The sequence below is a fragment of the Marmota flaviventris genome, chromosome 7, assembly GCF_047511675.1.
Source record: "Marmota flaviventris isolate mMarFla1 chromosome 7, mMarFla1.hap1, whole genome shotgun sequence".
Classification (NCBI taxonomy): Eukaryota; Metazoa; Chordata; class Mammalia; order Rodentia; family Sciuridae; genus Marmota; species Marmota flaviventris.
In genome coordinates this window covers 38864103-38885720 of record NC_092504.1, presented here as the reverse complement: position 1 = coordinate 38885720, position 21618 = coordinate 38864103, and the positions used below count along the sequence as shown (strand labels likewise).

The 21618-nt window shown below is 40.8% G+C and overlaps 2 protein-coding genes across 5 annotated transcripts in view; both read left to right on the top strand.

Annotated features, from left to right (window-relative positions):
- Tec (tec protein tyrosine kinase) overlaps positions 1–1274 on the top strand; it is a 113872-nt gene extending 112598 nt beyond the window's left edge. For both annotated transcript variants that reach the window (XM_071614263.1, XM_027938416.2), the window contains one exon: positions 620–1274. In XM_071614263.1, coding sequence (XP_071470364.1) covers positions 620–703 — 84 coding nt within the window. In that variant the 3' untranslated portion in view covers positions 704–1274. The remainder of the gene's footprint in view (positions 1–619) is intronic.
- A 2303-nt stretch (positions 1275–3577) lies between these two features.
- Positions 3578–21618, top strand: part of Txk (TXK tyrosine kinase) — a 59353-nt gene continuing 41312 nt past the window's right edge. For 2 of the 3 annotated variants that reach the window (XM_027938435.3, XM_027938423.3), the window contains exons 1-3: positions 17936–18139; positions 19166–19268; positions 19943–20148. In XM_027938435.3, the coding sequence (XP_027794236.2) occupies positions 18036–18139; positions 19166–19268; positions 19943–20148 (413 nt within the window). In that variant the 5' untranslated portion in view covers positions 17936–18035. Of the gene's footprint in view, positions 3666–17935; positions 18140–19165; positions 19269–19942; positions 20149–21618 lie in introns of those variants that run through there. The other variant, XM_027938432.3, reaches the window with a different exon arrangement.

Here is a 21618-nt window from a genome sequence, read left to right as displayed (position 1 = left end):
TGCTCAAGGCCAACTAGCTACAGAGCAGCAGAGGCTCACCTGACTCCAAAGCCCAGGTTTTCAATCACTGGCTGTAACCTCCCAAGAACCCTGATTGGGTCGGGTAGAGAGAACTGCTAGGCAGGAAGTGGTACTAGGGGGAAAGAGAACAGCACGAACAAAGGTAAGGAGGTGGTTATAAACATGCTATGAACATGAGGGTGGAAATTAGTCTGATTTAGCAGAGAACCCATGTGAGGCTGTTCATGGGAAATGAAATTGGGTGATAAGGGGCCTGGGGAGGGACAGGTTATAGAGGGCTCTGCAAATTAACAGGACTTAATTTTGTAGGCTCTGCAGAGCTCTAGTAGGTCTTTGAACAGGGACCTGAAAACAGCTTTGGAAAGGTTAGTCTAGCAGCAATGCAGGTGGTCAACAGGGGTGGACATGCAAGGTCACCTAGGGTGGACATGCATGGTCAACTAGGGCAGAGACAGACTATTGGGAGATGTCTGCACTCTCCAGGCCCAAATCCACAAATGCCTCTTTGTAGTGAGTTAGATTTGGGAGTTTGAGCAATGAAACTTTTCTTGGGAATGGATTCTGGAACCCACAGCTTCTCTTTGACTTTTAATTGTAGAAACCAGAGGCGAGGCCTTCATTTGAAGATTTGCTGCACACCATAGATGAATTGGTTGAATGTGAAGAAACTTTTGGAAGATAAGTGGTGTTGTGACCAGTGGCTCCAAGATTCCAAAGCATGCAAAGGAAATGGCACTTTGTGGATAACTTATTTGGAACCTGGTTGTGTAGACGTTTTACGTATACACAGCTAAGGCATTTGCTTCTATACCAACCTTGGCTCTGTGACTGAGTTTACCCAATTGTGGAGATGCTGCCTTAGAGCGGGTGATTCCAGGCGCTCACTTCTTATTTCTCCCGAACTTGAGTTCCAGACACTATGCTCAGGCCCTGGGGTTTGCGTATTTTAGGGGTGTTCATGGGACCATGTTGACTAGTGCCAGTAGAAAGCCAGGGTTTGGGGGAAGGGGAACAGTACTTGACCCATGTTCCAGCAACCCTTCACTTCTCTGTGATTTCTGCAGAAACAGAGGCCTGGGGCATTGTGTAGAGTTAAGTTCTAGATGAATCAGGAGCCCACCTTGGATAAGTATCCATCTTTTTTTTTGAAAACAACTGTTTTCAAGAGTGTTCCTAGTATTACATTTAAAATACTTGTATGCTGTATATATTGTAAATACATATAATATATAAAGTTATATATTTATAAGAAACACGAGTTGTCTTTTAATTGAAACTTTTAATTCTGTAATATACAAGCTCCTTGTTTTAGGGACTATACATGACAGCTGTCAATTCCTTTCCGGGGGATCAAATATTCCTTACTGAAGAGAAGAAAGTGTGGGTCCTTTTGTTGCTAATGCTTTTCCTCAAGTAAATAAGCTGGGGATGCCTGTCTAGCATAGGCCCCAGTAGGACCTGTCTTGGGACTATAGGATCCTGCCTATGGTAGCCACAGCTAATCTGTTGAATATTTGATCCAAAGAATCAGTCAGTTCCTAAATTGTAAGAATCTGCCTCAGGGCAGTGTTGCTCTAATTGGAGATGCTGGGCTCTTGGAGCAGACAGATTAGGTAATGTTGGTGACAAAGCCTGCCCCATCTCAAGCACAACCCAGGAACAACTCAGGTTGTGGCAAAAAGTCTAGGGAGCTATTGAGGCAAATGGAGAGATGGCTTTTTGAGAACCTCAGGAGGCCCGGCTGGTCTTGGGGTTCTTGGATCAGTGAGACTGTCTGTACAGCCTCACAATGGACCTTCTCTCCAGCTTGTTCTGGTGGGTTTCTCACCCTTACAACATCTAAGACACCAACTGAGTTAGAGCCCTCCTTTTTCTTCATGAGTCCAGGGAAAAGAAATCATCTGGGTCACCAACAGCAGAGAGCATTTATTGCCCAACATATTGTTGATATCTATTGGGCACAAGGCTGAGGAAGACTTGGACCTTCCTCTAGGGGCTCCTTCTCTCTGAGGGCTGCCATGATCTGTCCTGCAATGTGACATGTTTGGTGATAGGCCAGAGATAGTTGCTCTGAGCTGCATCTTCACCCAATACTTATTGCTAGATTTTGTAAAAACAAAACAAAACAAAAACCATGCTGTTCTAGTTGTCTACCCAAATATAATTTATAGTCTTAATCCATTCTGATAAAAACAAGGCTGCCATAAGGAGAACCATGTCTTTGGTTTGGGTTTTATGTACCAGCAACCCATCCGCCAAAGGCTGGGTTCATTCCTTCACTAAATCCTTTATAATAGAAAAAAGTCAAAATATCCCAGTTCTTGTCAGAATCTGCCACATTCCTCCTCATTTTCCCCTCCCTTTCACAATAACATGCACACTTTTTCTTTTTGAGATACTGGGGATTGAACCCAGGGGGACTCTAATCACTGAGCCACATCACCAAAACTTTTTATTTTTTTTTATTTTGAGACAGAGTCTTGCTGAGTTTCCAGGCTGGCCTTGAACTTGTGAGGCCCCTGCCTCAGCTTTCCAAATTGCTGGGATTATAGGTGTACACCGCTACACCTGGAAACATGCACACTTTTTACTGACTTGTAGCTCATTCAAGGAGTTGGTCATGTGCAAGCTAGACCTCAGAGTGACTGTCACACTTTCCTCCTTTACATCTTTCGTCTTCCGCCCCCAGTTTTTCCTTTTCATCTTGTGGAGCTGTGGGAAGAACAGATGGTGGGGAAGAGGATCAGGAGAAGGTCTAGTTCCTGTCCTAACCATCATGAATGCTTTTAATGGAAAAACAAGATAGATGATAACTGGCAACACTTGTAACATTTTCTTCACTAAAACTTTAAAAAAGCTTTATATGAAAGCATTGCTAAGGCCAAAAACAAAGTAAAAAGTAGAAGTATTCTCCCAGAATGCCAAAAGATCTGACTCTATGAGGCAGGAAATAGCCTGAGAATACACTGAGTCTTCATTAAAGTTGATCCCTTAATTAGTTAATTTTTGGTTATATTTTCCAGTGAGATGAAACAAAGCTCCCCAATGTAATTTGCATTATTGATGTTGTTTTCATGGTTTTTTGGCCAGACCTCAGTCATGTTTTAAGTGTATCATTGGATTTTCTCCTTCTCCCCAAAGTCCCAGAAGTGTCAATCCTAAGTCAGAGGACAAAACCTTCTAGGCTTCATATTCCAAAACCTGGAATCCTGTTGTGTTTCTACCACTTCCTGGGGCCTTGGGCAAGTTCCTTCCTTGTCTGTTCTTTATTTCATTCTCTGTCTACAGAGGGCAATTAGACTTAATGATTTTTAAGGTGCCTTATACTAACATTTTGTGATTTCTTGAAAATGTTGTTTGCTAGACTCACCCACACATATGGGAATGAGGAAGTAATAGCAACCACCCTCATAGATCTGGATGCAGATCTGTGAACTTTCTTATGTAGGCCATTAGGTTGTCATTCACAGACTTTGAGGTTTTTAGAACAGGAAAATAGGTGGGGTTAACTTTGCTGCTGAGAATCGTCTTGGGTAAACTATGATTTCAGTTTAAAGATGTGTTTTTGTGCGTGGAGCGTGGCTGAAGAACTGAGGACGGCTTTATGTGCCCCTGCAGAAGGACAGCCATGATTCTGTCCACCTGTAAGTAGATGGGCTTTGTTCTCAGGGCTTGTTCTGGACATGTTATTCTTCTTGAACATCAGAGGAAGTTTTGTCTAAGTTGTAGAACTTGTGAAAGTTTGCAGATAATTTCCCCAGACATATTGACAGTATTTCGTTTCTTGTTTTAATAACCACAGTGGTGATATAATTCTAGTAAATGTTTGGCATTGAGAACACAAAACAGTGAAAACCAGTGTCCTTACATCTCTAATGTGATTTAAAATGTAATCAGTGTGAAGTGTTAGATTCTAGAAGGATATTTAATGTAAAGAACCCTGTGCTGAAGGCCAGAAGACACATTCTAGTTGTGGTCCTGTGGCAGTCTTGGTGGGTTATCCTTGGCAACTTCTTTATGTCAAGCCCCTGTCTTTAAAAGGACAACTCCCTTTATGGTTACCCACCAGTGAGATATCACAAAGAAACAACAGCTAAAAATGATGGGTGCTTCATGAACTTAATTCTGGAGTCACTTTGGAAGACTAGTTCTGGATGCCTATTCTGGAATGAAGTTTCAACAAAGCTCAATGTCAGATTAGGACAGATCACGAAGTCAAGGTCTTGCATTTCTGATTTTTAGGTGGTGTTTAGAAAAATTGATTTTAATTTTAAAATATCACCTGTTTCAGCTAAGTTGGGACCCAATACTTATTGTTAAAATTTGTAAAAAAAAAAATAAAATAAACCATGCTATTCTAGTTGTCTACCCCAATATAATTTATAGTCTTAATCCATTCTGATAAAAACAAGGCTGCCATAGGGAAAAATGAAATTATGTCATTTGCTGGTAAATGGATGGAACGGAAGGGCATCATGCTAAATGAAACAAGCCAGACTCAGAAAGTCAAGGATTAAATGTTTTCTCTACATGGAAACTAGAATAAAATAAGGGAAAGGCGGGGGACAAGGGTCCCAAGGAAATAGAAGGGAGATTAGTGGAGCAGAGACAGGGATAAATGAGGAGGGAGAAGGGACAGGAAAAGGCAGGCACACCTTTATGTATATTTACAAAGCACCAATTTTTTAAAAAAAGAGCTCCTAAATAAACAGAAGGAAGACCACAGAGTAGAGGAAGGGGAAAGGGGTGGGAGGAGGGGACTGAAATGGGGCAAATTATATTCCATACATGTATGATTATGTTTAAATGAACCCACTGTTACATGTACCTATAATGCACTAATAAAAACATCACCAAAAAAAAAAAAAAAAAAAAAAAAAAAAAAACCCCAAGGCTGCCTGTAATCAGAAATAAAGGCCAAGAAGATTAAAGCAGAAAAAGTCAAAAGCAGCAACATATGATCCTCCCCCCACCCCATGGCAGGACAGAGCTGAGCAATGACATAAGAATTTTTAAATATTAAAAGTTCTGTGAACAAGGAGTTCTTCATTTACCTTAGGCCAGAACTAGAGAGAAGAAGGCCCTGTGAATGATAATAGGGAGGGTTTGAGTATAAATGATGTGTGAGAGAAGCAATTTGTGAGGGTTGAGTCAGGGTTTAGACTGCCTGAGGGGTGAAGCAAGAACACCTCTCAGGGGTATTTTGAGGATCATTCTCTTTGCCATGGAAGGGGATGGTTTGGGTGTGATCTCAGTGCCTCTCAACTTCTGATGATCTGGTTTGATGGTGAGAATCACCTATTTCCTTCAGCCATAAACTGCAGCTAACACATGGTTCCATTTTCTTCTGGGTAAAAGAATGAGTTGTCTACTTTGGACAAGGAGAAAGCCCAGTAATTCCTCATAGTAGACTAAAATTAATTTTAAAAAATGTCCATATGTGCTTTTCAGAATCGTCTGCCAAATGCAATTGCTGTTTTCAGGGCAGTCATGGCAGTCTGGCTTCATAAGCTGCTGCAGGGTAGAAGGAGGTAATTCTGGAAGCTGGGATGTTGATCCTGCTGAGTGATGGCAGATTCTGAGTTGGGTATGGGGGCAACTGCTCCAGAGAATTTCCATAAGTAAAACATAATTTGAATTGCCATCATTCACAGCAGCTAACAGTTGTGCTGAAAGCAGCCCCAGCCTAGGACAGGAGAATTCTTTAGAGAACAGGGCACAGGTGCAATGGTTGAAGGTTAGAAAATTTTACCTCTGACCTCCCCTGTAGCCCATTCCCACCTGCCCCCCACCTCCAATTTCTCTGCACTTCTTTTCTCTCCAATGTATAAAGTTGAAAGGCAAAATAATTTTATAAGTGGTTCTTAAGTCTAATGTGCTTAAAGGATGCCTGGGATAGTGTTATTGATTTAATTCCAGGATTCTGAGGGACTTGTTCAGATAATTTAAAAATAAGGAAGAAAAATACTGCCTCTGATTTTAATTCTGAAAGCTTATGGAATCAAGCTTTGACAAAGCTCAGTGATATCAGATGAAGCCAGTTGACAACCATGGTTTTTGGACTTATCTCCATAGTTTGATCTGAGGTTGAGGTAAGGAGCAAAATTGTCCATTATTATTATCATCACTAATGTGAAGTTGAGGGACCGGAAGGAGGCAGCCTCTAAGATGCCCCCTCTGTGAGGCCTGCCTCCAGGTAGTCATGCCCTAATGCAATCCCTAATCTTGAGTATGAATCAGACCTAGTTCCTCACTTCTCATGAATAGAACCTGGTAAAAATGATGGGATGTCACCTTGGAGACTAGGTTATAAGGAGGTCCAGGGTCTGGTCTTGGTGCTCTCTGGCTTCTTGACTCTTAGATCAGCTGCCATGTGCATACCCTCAGGCCACCCACGAGTAAGCCTGTCTTGAGAAACCAAGGTCTTCCAATGGCCATGGAAGTGGGCTTGGAAGTGGATCTTCCAGCTCCAGTGGAGCCCAGCCTGACCACAGCTTCACTAGATACCTTAAGCCAAAGGAGCCCAGCTAAATTGTTCCTGAAATCTTGACCCATGGAGACCATGAGATCATAGTTTCCTGAGGTTTGAGAATGATTCATTCTTAACAACAGGTAACTAACGAAGTGGCAAAAAGCAGGCAGAGCCACATGTCAGAGCCACATGTCAGAAACAAACCTGTCTGCTTTCACAACCATTTGCCTCTGGTCTTACTCAAAAAGAGTTTCAATGTTGGCTGGATGCAGTGGTATATACCTGTAATCCCAATGACTTGGGAGGCTTATTGAGGATTGTGAGTTTGAGGCCAGCCTCAGCAACTCAGTTAGACCCTAAACAACTTGAGTGAGACTCTGTCTCAAAATAAAAAATAAAAAGGACTGGGGATGTGGCTCAGTGGTTAAGCACCTCTCGGTTCAAACTCTGACACCAAAAACAAAAAGTGTTCAGTTTAATTGAGACTTTTTTTTTGTCGTTGTTTTGATGACTTAAATTATTTCATGTCCCCCTCTGAAAAAAGTATATAAAAATGATAATTGCAGCTTATAACCATCTCTGGGTGGCTCCTCTGCTTTCTTCTGTGTAGACCTGCAGATCCTATGGCTCCTCTGTGGAGCCAACTGACCCCGTGTTTTCTGCCTTCAATGAATCCTAAGTCAGTGAGCACAGCTTGTGGTCCAGTGCCAGCTGTGCCCACAGGCCTTGTGGCCTGGCTGGGTGTTTCCTCACCTTGCAAGTGGTCTAGGGTGTCTTGGGTGTGATATGTGAAAATTCATCATCAACTTTGAGCCCACAGACAACAGAGTTCTGGGAAACACGATTCCAAGGTATGGGGGAGGGGAGAGGTTGAATGTAAGGTCCAGCTCACAGCTGGTCATTTCCTGGAAGAAATAAAAATCCCTGCATAGAGCAAGCAAGGGCTTCCGGGAACTGGGAATCTGTGTGGTGTTTTGGCTGAGGCTGAGAAATATGAGCCTTCTTCAGGGAGACTCACTGCCTTTTGTTACTGGACCTTTCACTCAGGGGAACACTAGTCACCCTTGTGCTGGATGCCCCATCCTGCTTCTTCAGGCTTCTAGAGTCTTCTTTGTGCCCCTCCCCCCACACTGTACCCCTTCAGGCCCAAGAGAGGTTAAGCACCATTCCTGCCTTCCACCCCATTTATCTCTTTGCTGTCCCACTAGCTAGATACATTTTTCCTTCCAGATGAATCCCCTAATGTAACAATTTCCCCCTTTTCAAGGTTTCACAGATACCCTAAATGCCAACAAAACAGTTTGGGTTCTAATACAGAGTTGCTCGCTTATTTGGTCCATACATTTAGAAAAGGTAAGGTCTCTGGTGAACTTCATGTCTTAGAAGAGAGGACATTTGAGTATCCAAAGGATAAGCAAGTGTGTACACACATGCACACTCAGGATAATTTAACAACTTAAATGTACAAAGGGCATAAACAGAATAGGGATAGCTTTCTAAATTGAATAAAGACTGCTATGACCAACTCAATGTACCACCTTTCCTTCCTTTTCCTTCCCACGGCCCCGTGGTTTTCATTTGGTGTCTGGAAAGCCAACTTAACTCCTGATCAGAGGCACAAATCCATGCTATAGGAAAGCTAGCTGTGTTGCACTGCCCACTTAATCTAGTTTAACTCAATTAAAAATCATGTGTCTTCAAAAGGCCCTAAAAATAGAACTAGTGGTGGGATTAAGGAAGTTTGGTTTTTCTGTAAACTTCTGGAAAAAGACAAGACATAGTTTATTGGCGTGGCCAATTTATAGGACCAGCTCCACTCATCTAGAGCCATTTTCTTAAAGCCACACTTTTATAAGGTGTTCCCCAACCCTTGAGCTGCAGTTGGCACCAGAGAGTCTTTGTCTTAAGACCACAGCCTGCAGCGTCTGGGTTGGCCAACAAGCCTGGCCATTGGCTCAAGGCAGCTCTGAATAAGCCAGTTTCAAGTCATGTTTTTAAATAAAAAGCACTAACCATGTGCTAGTTATGATGATGACCAAATTCAATAGGATTGAATTTCCTTCGAGACAACTGATTCAGAAAGAAACTCTGATGGGAAGAGTGGAGGTGGGATTGGGGGGTGATGGGGGATGAACTCAAGGTTTACTTGATGTAAACCTTAAGACATTGGAAATAAGGCAATGACAGCTGCTTTGCTTCTCAGACAGCCCTGACCGGGATTTTCACCTCCATGCCTTTCCCTGTGGAGAGGTGACCTTATGGACTGTCCTGAGAAATGGCACTTCTCACCCTCACTTCCTTCCCGTGTCCCCTGGTGGAAGTCTGTTCCTAATCAGAGCACTGTTGCCACCATCCAGAAACCTCTGGGGGTGGAAGGAACCTCGGCAGGCTCCCAGCTAAATGACAGAAGGAGGACAAAGCTTTCCCAGGAAAGATCACAAATACCAAATAAATGAGAGGGTCAACCGCATGACCCTCAAGAGATGTGCTGATGGTTCGCAAAGGTCACAGAGATTACAGCTGGACGCGATGATTTTTTTTTTTTAAATAATTTGCCGGCCTACGGCATAACATTAAAGATATTTGCTGAGGAATAAGCAGATGAAAAGAACAGCGCAGATGTTACTGTCGGAGAAGAAACCCTGCTCCTTCAGTAATCATCCTTCCACATGTCCTTCCAAATAGTCACTGTCCATCTCTGGGGCATTTTAGTCTCTCTGGCAAAGGCCTTTGATATGCATGAGTTCCTGCTAAAATTAGGAATTTTCTAGAAGGGCAAGAGCTTTCTCCCTTGTGGGTTAACACAAGGATTTAGAGAGTGACTTCTGTAATCACAGAATGCCTGTAGAAGGGAGTTCTGTGTTTACTTCCTCACCCAAAAGTCCTGTGATGTTGTAACAGAAAATGACCACAAGTCTATTAATCATTAATAACTGCTTTGGGATGAATTTTGGTCTAATACTCCTACCTATAAAGATAATTAGTATCTTGGGGTGTTAGGCTCAGCAAGGGGACACCAAAGAGCTGTTTGTCTTATAGTTTTTCTAATTCACTCAAAAATTATTTATTGGGCAGCAACTATCTGCCAGCACATGTGCAGTCAGTGGGATGGATCCATAAATAAGCAAGGCAGAATCTGTCCTCTCTGCTCACAACTGCTCCTGGTCTTCTGAGGAAATAGTTCAAATCCTTATCATAATTCCTGCTTGATGTCTGATATCAGCAGTTTCTCTTTTGAAGTTTCATGTACTTAAAAGTGCGGTGATAATTCATCTTATGGGTCAACATGGCTGGGCCTTGGTGCCTAGCTATTTGGTTAAACATTATTCTGGATGTTTCGGTGAAGGTGTTTTTGGATGTGATTAATATTTAAATAGGTGGATTTTGAGTAAAGAAGATTGCCTCTGTGTTGGTTTTTGTTGCTCTGACCAAACTACCTGACAAGAACAGCTTAGAGGGAGAAAAGTTTATTTTGAGCTCATGGTTTCAGAGATTCAGTCTATCATCCACTGACTCCTTTGCTCTGGGCCTGAGGATCATGAGCAGAAGGGAATGACAGAGGAAAGCTACATAGTTCATGGCAGCTAGTCAAGAGGGGGTTAGGGGGAGGGGACACAAGGAGCCAGGAACAAAATATTAACTCCAAAAGTGCATAGCATACCCAGTGCCCTTACTTCTTCCAGCCATGCCCCACCTGCCTATAGTTACCACCCAGTAACTATAGTCCATTCAAATTATTAATTTTTCAAATAGATCAATCCACTGATTAGCTTCCAGCTCTCATAAACTAACCATTTCACCTCTAAACATTATTAACACAGGAGCTTTCTGGGGACACCCTCCATAGTGTGGCTGGGCCTCATCCACAGTTGAAAGCCTTATGGATAAAAGTACGGTCTCCTCTAGACGAGAAGGAATTCTCCCGAATGCCTTTGGACTCAACCGTAACCCTGTCCTGCGGCTCAGATGTTGTACTTGCTAGCCTCCACAGTCATGTGAACCAATTCTTTAAAACAGACCTCCCTGTCTGTTCATCCTAATACAGATGCCATGGTCACAAACATATAAATGCCACTAAAAAAAAAAAAATGCAGCAGTACGACACATCTCCTGTCACACCAGTCATTTACACCTCACTGAGAACAAGGGTCATAGTCTGTCTTGAGAGCTGTTTTGACAGTGGGGAGAGAGTCTTGAGTGGAGGCAACATTGAGTCAGAGGTAGAGACAGGACTTAAAAGAGAGAAGTGGAGGACTGAAGATCTGTGTTGGCTTACTCGCCAATCAATTGTGTTTTCAGAGAACCATCACGATTTTATGAGTTTACCTTAAATATTCCTGTGAGTACCTGATAAGTACTCGCTGAATGAGTTCCAGGAAACTGGGTGAGGGAAAAGGTGGGAGAGGAACTAACTGCCATGAACTAGTTGCTTTGCCCTTGCTATCTTAATCGTCACAAGGACAATCTCATTGTCCTGGTCATGGACTCTGAGCAAAACTCTCCGGGCTTGAATTCTGTCTCACCTGCTTTTTAGCATGTGACTCAACAAATTACCGAACCTCTCTGTAACTCGTTTTATTTATAGGACCTAAAATAACGGAACTTATCTCAATGTTGGCACAACGAGTGAGTCAGTCAATACGGCACAGTAATATCTTAGTTCATATTGTGCCTGGCGTATGGTAAGGACTATGTTGGTAGAAATGGGCAATAGCAATTCCTAGAAGCTAGGGTTTATTACCTAAGTTTAGCTGATGAGGCATCCGAATAGCTGCCAAGAGTCTCACCTTATTGCTATAAGATAATGCAACATTTTTAGACCATATCTACCTGATACAAAAGGTTTCTCAACTATTTAATATTTAAATAGGTGGATTTTGAGTAAAGAAGATTGCCTCTGTGTTGGTTTTTGTTGCTCTGACCAAACTACCTGACAAGAACAGCTTAGAGGGAGAAAAGTTTATTTTGAGCTCATGGATTCAGAGATTCAGTCTATCATCCACTGACTCCTTTGCTCTGGGCCTGAGGATCATGAGCAGAAGGGAATGACAGAGGAAAGCTACATAGTTCATGGCAGCTAGTCAAGAGGGGGTTAGGGGGAGGGGACACAAGGAGCCAGGGACAAAATATTAACTCCAAAAGTTAATGTGTGCTGTCCTAATACAGAAAAAAAATAGAATACCAGTGAGTTTTTAATAATTTCACATAATTAAGCATTTCATGTTTGATGCTTGATTTTGGATGAGCTCATTTTTATTATTTTTATTTTCCATTTTTAAATAGATCTGAACAAAAAGTTAGACTTATTGCCTACTATAAATGCTACTACCTAAGGCTCCAGAAGCACAGTTTTCTTCAACTTTGCTGTTCTGCCTAGTCAACAGGTTGTGGTCCATCCAGCTTTCTCTGTGGTCAGTGAGCTGTAAGGTACTATCTGATAGAATGAGTTACTGAAAAGAGCACAGGTATGATGGGATGGCATAAAGACGGGTGAGTTTTTGCTTAACAACTTTGTCAAGTTCTCGCGATATGTCAGAAACGGAAGTTGGATGATTTGGAGAAGACAAAAAAAAAAAAAAAAAAAGTGTAAGACACAGTCCTGAAATTGCAGAGCCTACAAGAGCTTAGAATCGATGTGTGTAAGAACTTAGGGTGTAGGGGCTCTCAACCTGTGGTGACTTTACCACCAGGGAACATTTGACAATGTCTGGTAACATTTTAGTAGTTAAAGCTTGAGGGGGGCAGTGGTGTGGGTATTAGAAGAAAAGGGAACCAAGCAACTGCTGGCATCTAGGCTGTAGAGGTCAGGGGTGCTGCTGATCATTCCACAGATAGGACAGCTCTGCACAATGAAGAACAATCCTGTCGGCTTGTTGATGACAGTGAGATTGAGAAATCCTGTGAGAGATGAAGCCTCCTCAAAGAAATAACCATCTAAAGGGGTGCCTAGTTGAGAGCCATAGACAGGGCAGATCACAGATGTTTTGGGAATCCCAAAATGATACAAGTGGATTGTAGAGGAAGTCCTTTTCAGAACGGGCGAAGTCTCTCTGAGGATAGAGCAAGTGGAGGAAGCTAATGCCATGGGAATTGGTGAACATGGTCAGGGTGGGGCCAGTCAAATTACAGATGGCCAGAAATGAGGGAGAATATATTGCTGAAGGTGGAGGGCAGTTGACTTAGACTTGCTTGTTGGGAGTAGGTCTACAGGATGAATCAACAGAGCCAGCTCCGAGCAGAGACCCTGGAGTCGGATGCCTAGGTTCAAATCCTGACTCTCTGCTTAGTAGACTTACTCTCAGTATGGGATAACCACATCTGTAAAGAGGCATCCACTCCTTAGGGTCATTGTGAGGATTAGATGAATGAATGTAGAAATGCAGGTGTGAACTGCTGAGGACTTGGACAGAGTACATACAAAGGAAAAAGCCAAAGAGTCCTGTAGAGTTTATCACTAAAATTCGTATTTATGTAAAAAGTCAGCATTCCTAGAACAGTACCTACCTAATTAGTACCTAACTAATCACAGGCCAACTTGATTTTTCTGGGACTTTCCTTTTATTTCAAATATGTAAAAAAATAGAGACTAATATAACATGCTAGGGATTCCTTAAAAAGCCATGTGACCACATTTTATACTTTTTTGGATTTGATGATGTTAAATGGATTAAGATTATTTTAAAACACAAGGTCACAGATTACCTTGCTGGACTATCTTATGAAGGTTTCTAGATGGTGTAGTTTGTTCTGCCTTGGCCAGTGGCCAAATGGTTCTTCATGGTTAGTATCTGTTTAAGACTCCCTACTGTATAGATGCTCAGAGTCTTATCTTTCTTTAGTTCAAGGACTTTCATAATCTAATCTTATCCTCTGTAGTGTTCACCATTTCCTAATTGCACCTGCTTGTTCTGCTATCAGTTTGCATATTGCCCTTAGGACTGAATCAAGACGTTGTGTTCTCAGAGCAAGCTCATGCTTTGGTGCTTCTTTAAACCTATTCATTCATTCCGTCACTCACAAACATTTATTAAGTATGTATTATGTGTCAAAAATGGCTCTAGTCTATTTGGATGTCACTATAAACAAATTAGACAAAGATCTCTATGTACATTCTAGGGGGAATATAGATGGCACAATACAGAAATAAATACATAAATTGCACAGTATGTTGGAAGACAAAAAATGCCATAAAAAAAAGAAAGAAAAAGTAAAGCAGAGTGAGAAATGTCAGCATGAGGAGTCTATGTGGCTGTGACAATTAGGGTACTCTGTCAAGAAGCTGAGATTGGAGCAAAGTCTGGGAGAGAGTGGAGCAGTTGGGAACACAGTGCTCTTAACTACATAAAGCAAAGGTGAGAGCAGGCCTGGCATGCTCCGGAAGCAGCTCCAGGGAGGCAGTTAGGGAAGTTAGGCCTTGTTAGTTGGTGAGATGAGGCAACAGGAGGCTGTGTAACTCCACAGGTGGGCTTCACAGGCCACTGGGAGAAAGTTGGCTGTAACTCTGAGTGAGGTGGGGAGTCACTGTGGGGTTTGCAGACAAGGTGTAACATGCTCTACTAGGTTTTTAGTTAATTACTCTTGCTGCTTTGCTGAAAATAAACTATTGATTGGTAAGATAAGAAGCAAGAAGAAGTTAGATTTTTCATGTAAGCCAGATGAGTTGACAGTGGTTTAATCATACTAGTAACAGATGAGGAGGGAAAAAGCCATGAGATTATGCATGTATGTATGTGTATGTTTTAAATTGAGGTGAGATATATTAGGTTAACTAACTTTCCATTACTGTTATGATATACCTGAAATAATCAACTTTAAAGAGTGAAAGGTTTGTTTTGGTTCATAGTTTCAGAGAAGGAAAGGGAGAAGAAGAGGAGAGGCTGAGGTTCCAATATCCCTTTCAAGGGTTTATCCTTAATCTAATCACCTAACTTCCTTCTGCTAGACCCTAATTCCTAAAGGCCCCACCACATTCCAACAGTGCCATGGGCTGGAGACCAAGCCATCAAAACACGAGCTTTTGGAGGACATTCAAGACCCAAACTATAGCATATTCACAACAGAAAATTTGCCTTTTAAACATTTACTTCAGTGATATTAACATATTAAATACGTTCGTATCATTGTACGATTACCATTATCTCCAGAACTTTTTCATCATCCTGAACTGAAACTTTTATATATATATCACCCCCGCCCTGTGCTGGTGATCAAATGCAGAGCCTTGTACATGATGCTAGGCAAGTGTTCTACTACTGAGCTATGTTCCTAGGCCAAGATATATATACATTTCTAAGTAACACTCAGCATGCTTTCTTGACAGATTGGCCTGGGTATGAGAGAAATAGAGGAGTCAAAGATGACTTCAAGAAAGATGGAAAGATGGAATTGCTTTGGACAAGATGTGGGAGGGTGGGTGGAGAAAATTGGGGAAGGAAGGAAGAAAAGGAGTTCAGATTTCATCTCATGTTTGTTTGAGGTGTCTGCTAGAAATCCAAGTGGAGAGTTCAGGAGTGCATTTGGCACACAATCTGGAGTTCATTAGAACTGGGCCAGATGTGTGCATTTGGATGTCATCAACTGATAAATGGTTTTTAAGCCACAGGAGGGAGTAAGATAATCAAAGGAGTGAATAAGACAGAGAAGAAAAGACATCAAAAACTTTGAGGGCCGTCTAACATGCAAGGTCAGGGAGGTAGAGAAGTAGCAACAGAGGAGATGGAGAATGAGCAGGCCCACGGGGATAGAGTGCCAAATGCTGCTGAGACATCTAGGAGGAGGAGGACTTAGAACTGACCATTGGGTTTAGTGGTGTCGAGGTCACTGGTGACCCTAACAATAGTTTTTGTTTGTTTGTTTGTTGTTGTTGTTGTTTTTTGTTTTAGAAGTGAGAGCTACAAAAATTTAACTTGAATGGGGTAAGGAAAATAATTGCAGGCAGCAGGTACAGAATACTCATTTCAAGATTTTACCATTAACAGGGAGCGAAGCTGATGGAGGAAATACAATCACTGAGGAGTTTGTATTGTTTTCCAATATGCTGAAGTAGCAGTATATTTGTGGATGGGCATGATTCAGTAGAAAGGATAAAAATGCTGATATAGGAGAGGGAGGGAATATTTTTGAATATTTAAATTCAAATATCTCCAAGTGGACTTGAGCACTGCACTTTGCCACAGACGTTAAACTATTATAACCTGCGTCACTCTATGTAACCTACATTTAATGTAACCTACATTTAATTTTGCATCTCTTGGCCTGGATAGGTACAGATCTAATGAGGCTCTAAACAACACTGGAATAAATTGGTAAAACTGTAAATTAGATCCACTCCTGCCAAAATAGACAGAACCCTCAAGTGCTAATGTACACTCTCTCCAAGGAATATTTTTGCTTGTTTGTTGGCAAATTGCTCATGCAGATACCATCAGACAAACCAGATAAAAATTGACAGAAGCAGCTGAAGTCCAAAAGCAGAGTAACATGATGTAGTGCAGATTTTTAGGAATCAATGAATTTTATTTTTATTTCCATAAATAAGCCTTCAGATAGAACTTGGGAAATGAGTGGTTTCTGGGTGCAGGAAAGGAAGAGAGAAAGTTATTAAATTGGCATGAGTGGTAAAGTAGCAAATGTGAGTTGTTTGATCTGTATATCCAGGGCAGTAATTAAAAATTTATTATTGGACCACCAACAAGTTATGGGCTCAATGAATGAGCAATAGTAATATCCAAATCATAGAAAAGCGAATGCATGAATGTAGGTTTGGAAGATCAACTTCTTTGCAAGGAATGAAATTAATATGTATTAATTACTGCCTGGATATCTTTACTCTTTTCCATTTTATTCTACTGGAAGGATGAGCCTGTAGGGATAAAATGTAGTAGACTGGCCCCAAAATGACTCAGTGATCTCCACATCTTGATATTCATTCCTGTCCACTCTACACATCTCAAGTTGCTGTCTATAACAAGCTTCTGGAAGGTCCCAATATGAAAATTGCAGCACAAATCTCCATGAATTTGGAATAATTTCTTGACTCATGCTGATAACGATCTTCCATTTGAAAAGTAGCTGCTGGTGAAGAGTACATGGTTGGCCATAAATAAAATATTTATGTGATTCAAATTGTATATCATGAACTTAGTGTTATTGATTCAATGAACTATGAAATTGGGCATGCAGAAGTTATCCATCATAAGATGAAAGTGGTATATGATGAAAGAGGTCCCAGCAGATCCAGAAATCTCAAGAAAACTGCATGAGCAGGATTGGGAGATTGGTGACAAGAAGCACCCTGAGAAATGCAGCTGAAACTCTTAGAATTGAGACAGAATGGGGAAAGGCAACCAGAGGTTGACCAGATGACCCATTCTGTGCAGTTAACCTGTTTTTTTTTTTGGTCTCATTGGTGTTTGCCTTAATGGTGTCCTAAATATATTACCAATGTGCTCTTTAACTCAAAAATATCTGGCTTCATAGAATAGAAGAACAGTTCTATTCTGTTCCTGCACATCCAACCATGTACTCTTCACCACTGTGGACATCTGTATACCTTCTTTTTATAAATGAAGTCTACTCAACGCATTCTAATTTGAGTGTTCTGATTATTGTTGGATCCTTACTGATAATGTTTCCTTCTGTGTCCTGGGGACTTTAAAAACGATACCTAATTTTAATCTTCACAACAACCCTATTATAATATGCCTTCTTGATAAACTTCTTACTATATAGCTGGCATTGGTCTTAGTGTTTCCTATGAATTGATTCGATAAGTCCACACAATAGCCTTGGAGAGGTAAAGGAACCTATCTAAGATATAGTTACCTGCATGGCTGGGATTAAAACCCAGCTCTAACCTCAAAGTTAAAGGTCATCTCCTACCATACTTTGCTGCCTTAGTAATAATTCATTTTCAGGTGTCAATTTGAGCATAAGCTGATTGAAAAATACAGATCTATGAAAGTAAAACATTCATTTGAATTGTAAGATTTATTTATGGTCTTTAAAAAGGCAAATCATTTAACTGAAATCAAATAAAGATTAAGCTGCACCATAAAAGTCTAAGCATGACCCAGATTTACTGGCTAGTTTCTTTCTTCTAAATATTCAGTTTACACATAGACTTAATTCACTGAAAATTTAAGAGTTTGTTTCTATTTTTAAAATTCTTAAAGAAATATGACGTACCTAATTCAGAATCCCTGCTAACAGATTTCCAAGGAGAACAATGTCTTTGGAATCCTACTCTTCTGTACATTTGTTAGCTAATGTGAGCCCTGACAAAGGTAAAGAAGAATATACTGGTCATTTATCATGTGCAGTCTGAGGAAATGCGTAAGCTGGACCAGGAAAGAGGAGCCTGAGAAGGGAAACCACATCGGCCAGTGTGTTAGTAACTTATTTTTTTGCTTTCGTGACAGTTTTTGTCCTTCACTAGTGAAGGAGGGCACCTTCAAGATGGTCATATGCTTGATAACAATTCATAGCCCCTGTCCCTAGGGACTTCCTCTTTTGGGATAACACCTCCAGCTTCATCTATCCAATGCCATGGATTTGTGACTCCCTAACAGTGAGAATGATCTGCTTTTCAGATAATACGTTCCAGTCCATTTTCTGTTGCTGCTGTTGCTGCTCAGTACAGAAGCGGTAAGTCTGTTCCGAAAGCAAATTCTTGGAAATGAATTCTTTCATGGTTTCCTTATTATCTACTGGGTCTCTGTGTCTCTTTGTATCTGCTGCTGCTCTCTCCACCTGGGAACCCTTCTCCTATTTTGCCTGACCATTTGAAAGGTGTAGGTCAAATGTCAGGTGGTCTGTGATCTTTCTCCATCCCTTCTAGATAATCACTCCTTCCCTCATATGCCCACAGCTGTGTCACTTGGTTCTCTACCTGACGTTTATTTCATATCTATTACTTTTATGACTGTGTTCCACTATTTACTTTCTCTCCTTTAAAGAGACTTGTCTTAGTTACCTGAGAATCTCCCCCAAACTATTGGTGTATCTTATACTTTGGTGTCCAGTAGATGTGTAAAATATTAAACCCAAGGTACCATGTTAATTGTAACAGTTGACATTTAAGAAGAATGTTCCCATGTCATTTTATTTAGGTTTACATTTATTCATTCACATAACTTTTAAAAATACCTAGGGTCTTTTCTTTTTACAATTCTCACTTTACAGATGAGGCAGTTGAGGCTTAGAGAGGTTACACTGCCTAGCTAAGGCCACACTATGAAATGTTGGAGTTGGGACGAAACTCATGTTATTAATCAGGATACCATGTGTGTTTATAACATTAGATGCCATCAAATGAGGTAATGCATACAAGATGATAAATGTTGTGCCTGACACAGTAAGATTTTCATTATCGTGATTGTGATTTTATGTCCCTAATATGCACCAGACTCTGAACAGGTGTGTGATATGTTCTCTCAGTTTTATTTCATAAGCATTCTACATACTCTTAGCATCTTTAGCTCTCAGAGAAGGAAACTTCACTTCTGAGAACTGGCAATGTGCCTGAGGAGAGAGAGCTAAGAAACCTTCTAAATAAAAAAGCAGATGGCTAGATACCTGGATCTCTCCACTACGGTTGTGTTAATCTAGTGGATGTATGGATACTCTTAATACCCTATAGCTATTTGTAACACCGTTGCTTTTCAATGCCAGACAAGTGAGAACACAAATAAGCCTGAGCAGAGATGAAGAACTTCCAGAAAACTACACTCAGCGTCACAGATGGTGGCTCAGCGAACGGTCAAGTAAGAAGCACGTGAGTATCAGGTCCAAGGTAGTCTGCACCCAGCGATTCCTGCTTGTCACCAGGCCCAGAACCTACCATTAGCTTGGCCTGTAACAAGTGCTCAATGCATAGCGAGTGAATGTTCTAGAAGCCAGCGAAAGAAAGAAAGAAAGAAAAAAAAAAGGACAGTTAAAACAGCCTACTCTGCTGTATTTAAAGATAGAACTTGAACCTGAACAGTAAAAGGGGAAAGAGAAATGTATTTTGGTTCCTGCCATTTTGAGGCAAGGAGAAAATTTCAGCTCAGTGTTGGGAGAAGAACCTAGAAAGTGAGGTGAACTCAATACAAGCTTATAGCACAGGAAAGGGGGTGGCCACTTGTCTTCTTTCACAAGAATCCTTAAAACAAAGTGAAACTACTTAGGAGTCAATCATCTCTTAAGAATTGTAACATGCCAGACCCAGTGTGATGTTGTTAAGAGAAGTTGTGATCTCAGAAATCACAAAATGATGTGAGTCGCTGGCCCCAAAGGCTGTTTTATTAGTCAGTCTTCCACCCTGATTTCTGTCTTGGCGTATACCTGGGTGGGAGACATGAAGTAGCAGGTAGATGCGCTGTATCCACACTGCTTTTTAGTACAGATTGCTAAAAAAGTAATTAACCAGAAAAAAAAAAAAGAGTGACATTACTCCTCTGTTTACAGTCCAACAGGAGCTGTGGGCAACCTTCAAAACGCAAGCCATTGCCTCCCCTTCCACCCTCTGAGCTTGCTGAAGAGAAGATCCAGGTCAAGGCGCTGTATGATTTCCTGCCCCGAGAACCCTGTAATTTAGCACTAAAGAGAGCAGAAGAATACCTGATTTTGGAGAAGTATGATCCTCACTGGTGGAAGGCAAGAGACCGTTTAGGGTAAGGCTCATGGCTTAGTCCTTATCAAATTTCTTCTCCGTTAGCCTCTGAAAACTTTAGAACATTAAGAAGACTCTATATGGTGGCTCATTTTCTCCTTTATAACCTCCCTTTGCATGGAATAGAATTCATGCCCTACCTCCATCTGTAAGACTGAGCATTAGACCACCGTGATTTCAGGCAGGCAGGGAGGCTCAGAACCCGATACACCTGGCTTCACACCCTAATGCTGCCATTTACTGCTGTGGGTCCTTGGCAAGTTACTAGTCCACCCTGAGTTTATTTTTAAAATGGGAACAGTGATTCCTATCATACAGGTTCTTATTCTGATTTGTACTTTCTTCAGTTGTGAATTTTTCTTTTGTTCTTATTAAGCTCTAAGTTAAGAACAAAAATAATATCTTATTCACTTTTATATTTCTATGATGACTAGAAATAGTTTTGGAGGCAAACATTCCAGTAGTTGTTGAATTAGACTGGAAAGAAAAAAGATCCTTGGATGCAAATAGATCTCATCATGTTAGATGCAATAGATTACTAATGCCTGACTATAATTTTGGGTTCAGAAGAATTCCGAGGGATTTCTGGGTTCCCTGGGAGAGAAAGCTGGCATTGATTTCTGGTATTTGACAAGATTTAGAGAGTGTAAGTATATAAGTATTATGAGCATTTCAATTACATACCTTAATTCTGAATTATATTTCCTGATGTTGACTGTCTTAGTTCTGAGTTTAAGCTCATCATGTGATGACTTTTTCAGTGGAAAAAGAGGCATTAGTAGGTTCAAAATTGTGTCATTAATCACCTCCATAAGTAGACTATCAACATGCCTCAGATTAAAAAAAATCAAAACACTGTATTAATATTTTATTTCATAGTTAGATGAATTTAGTTTTTAAAATAATGCCGGAATTCTGTTTTGCTACATCCTCCAAACACAGTGTCTTTCCCCAAAGCAGATATCATTAACCATTTAGTGAGCAGCCTTCCAGATCAAGTTCAATGAACTTATACACATAGATTGAAATATATGGGATCGTTTGTAGGTTTAATTGACCTAAATCTTACCACACTCCATGCTTTGCCCTGAAACTTGCTTCTACTTCTCAATAACATGTCTTGAAGATCATTTTGCAATGTTAAATGCTGATTAAGGCACAGGAGAAGAACCCCCTTTCTCCAGCCCCCAGCCTTTTGGTAGATGTATAAATTGGTATATCCTATTTTGAAGGCATTTTGCTGTGTTTTCTGAAAGAAGCACATATTTAGTGACTTAGCAATTCCTTGCTTGGGGTCCAGCCTAGAGAAATATTCTTGTGCACAAGAAGGCATGTTCAAGGATTACTGCTTTCAATAGGGGAGCAGCTGAACTAGAATGTCCACACTATAGAATACGTGGCAGCAATTAAAAAGAATAAAGCCAGTATCTTTGTAATTCGTGTTTTTTTTAACTTAGTCACTATGACTTCA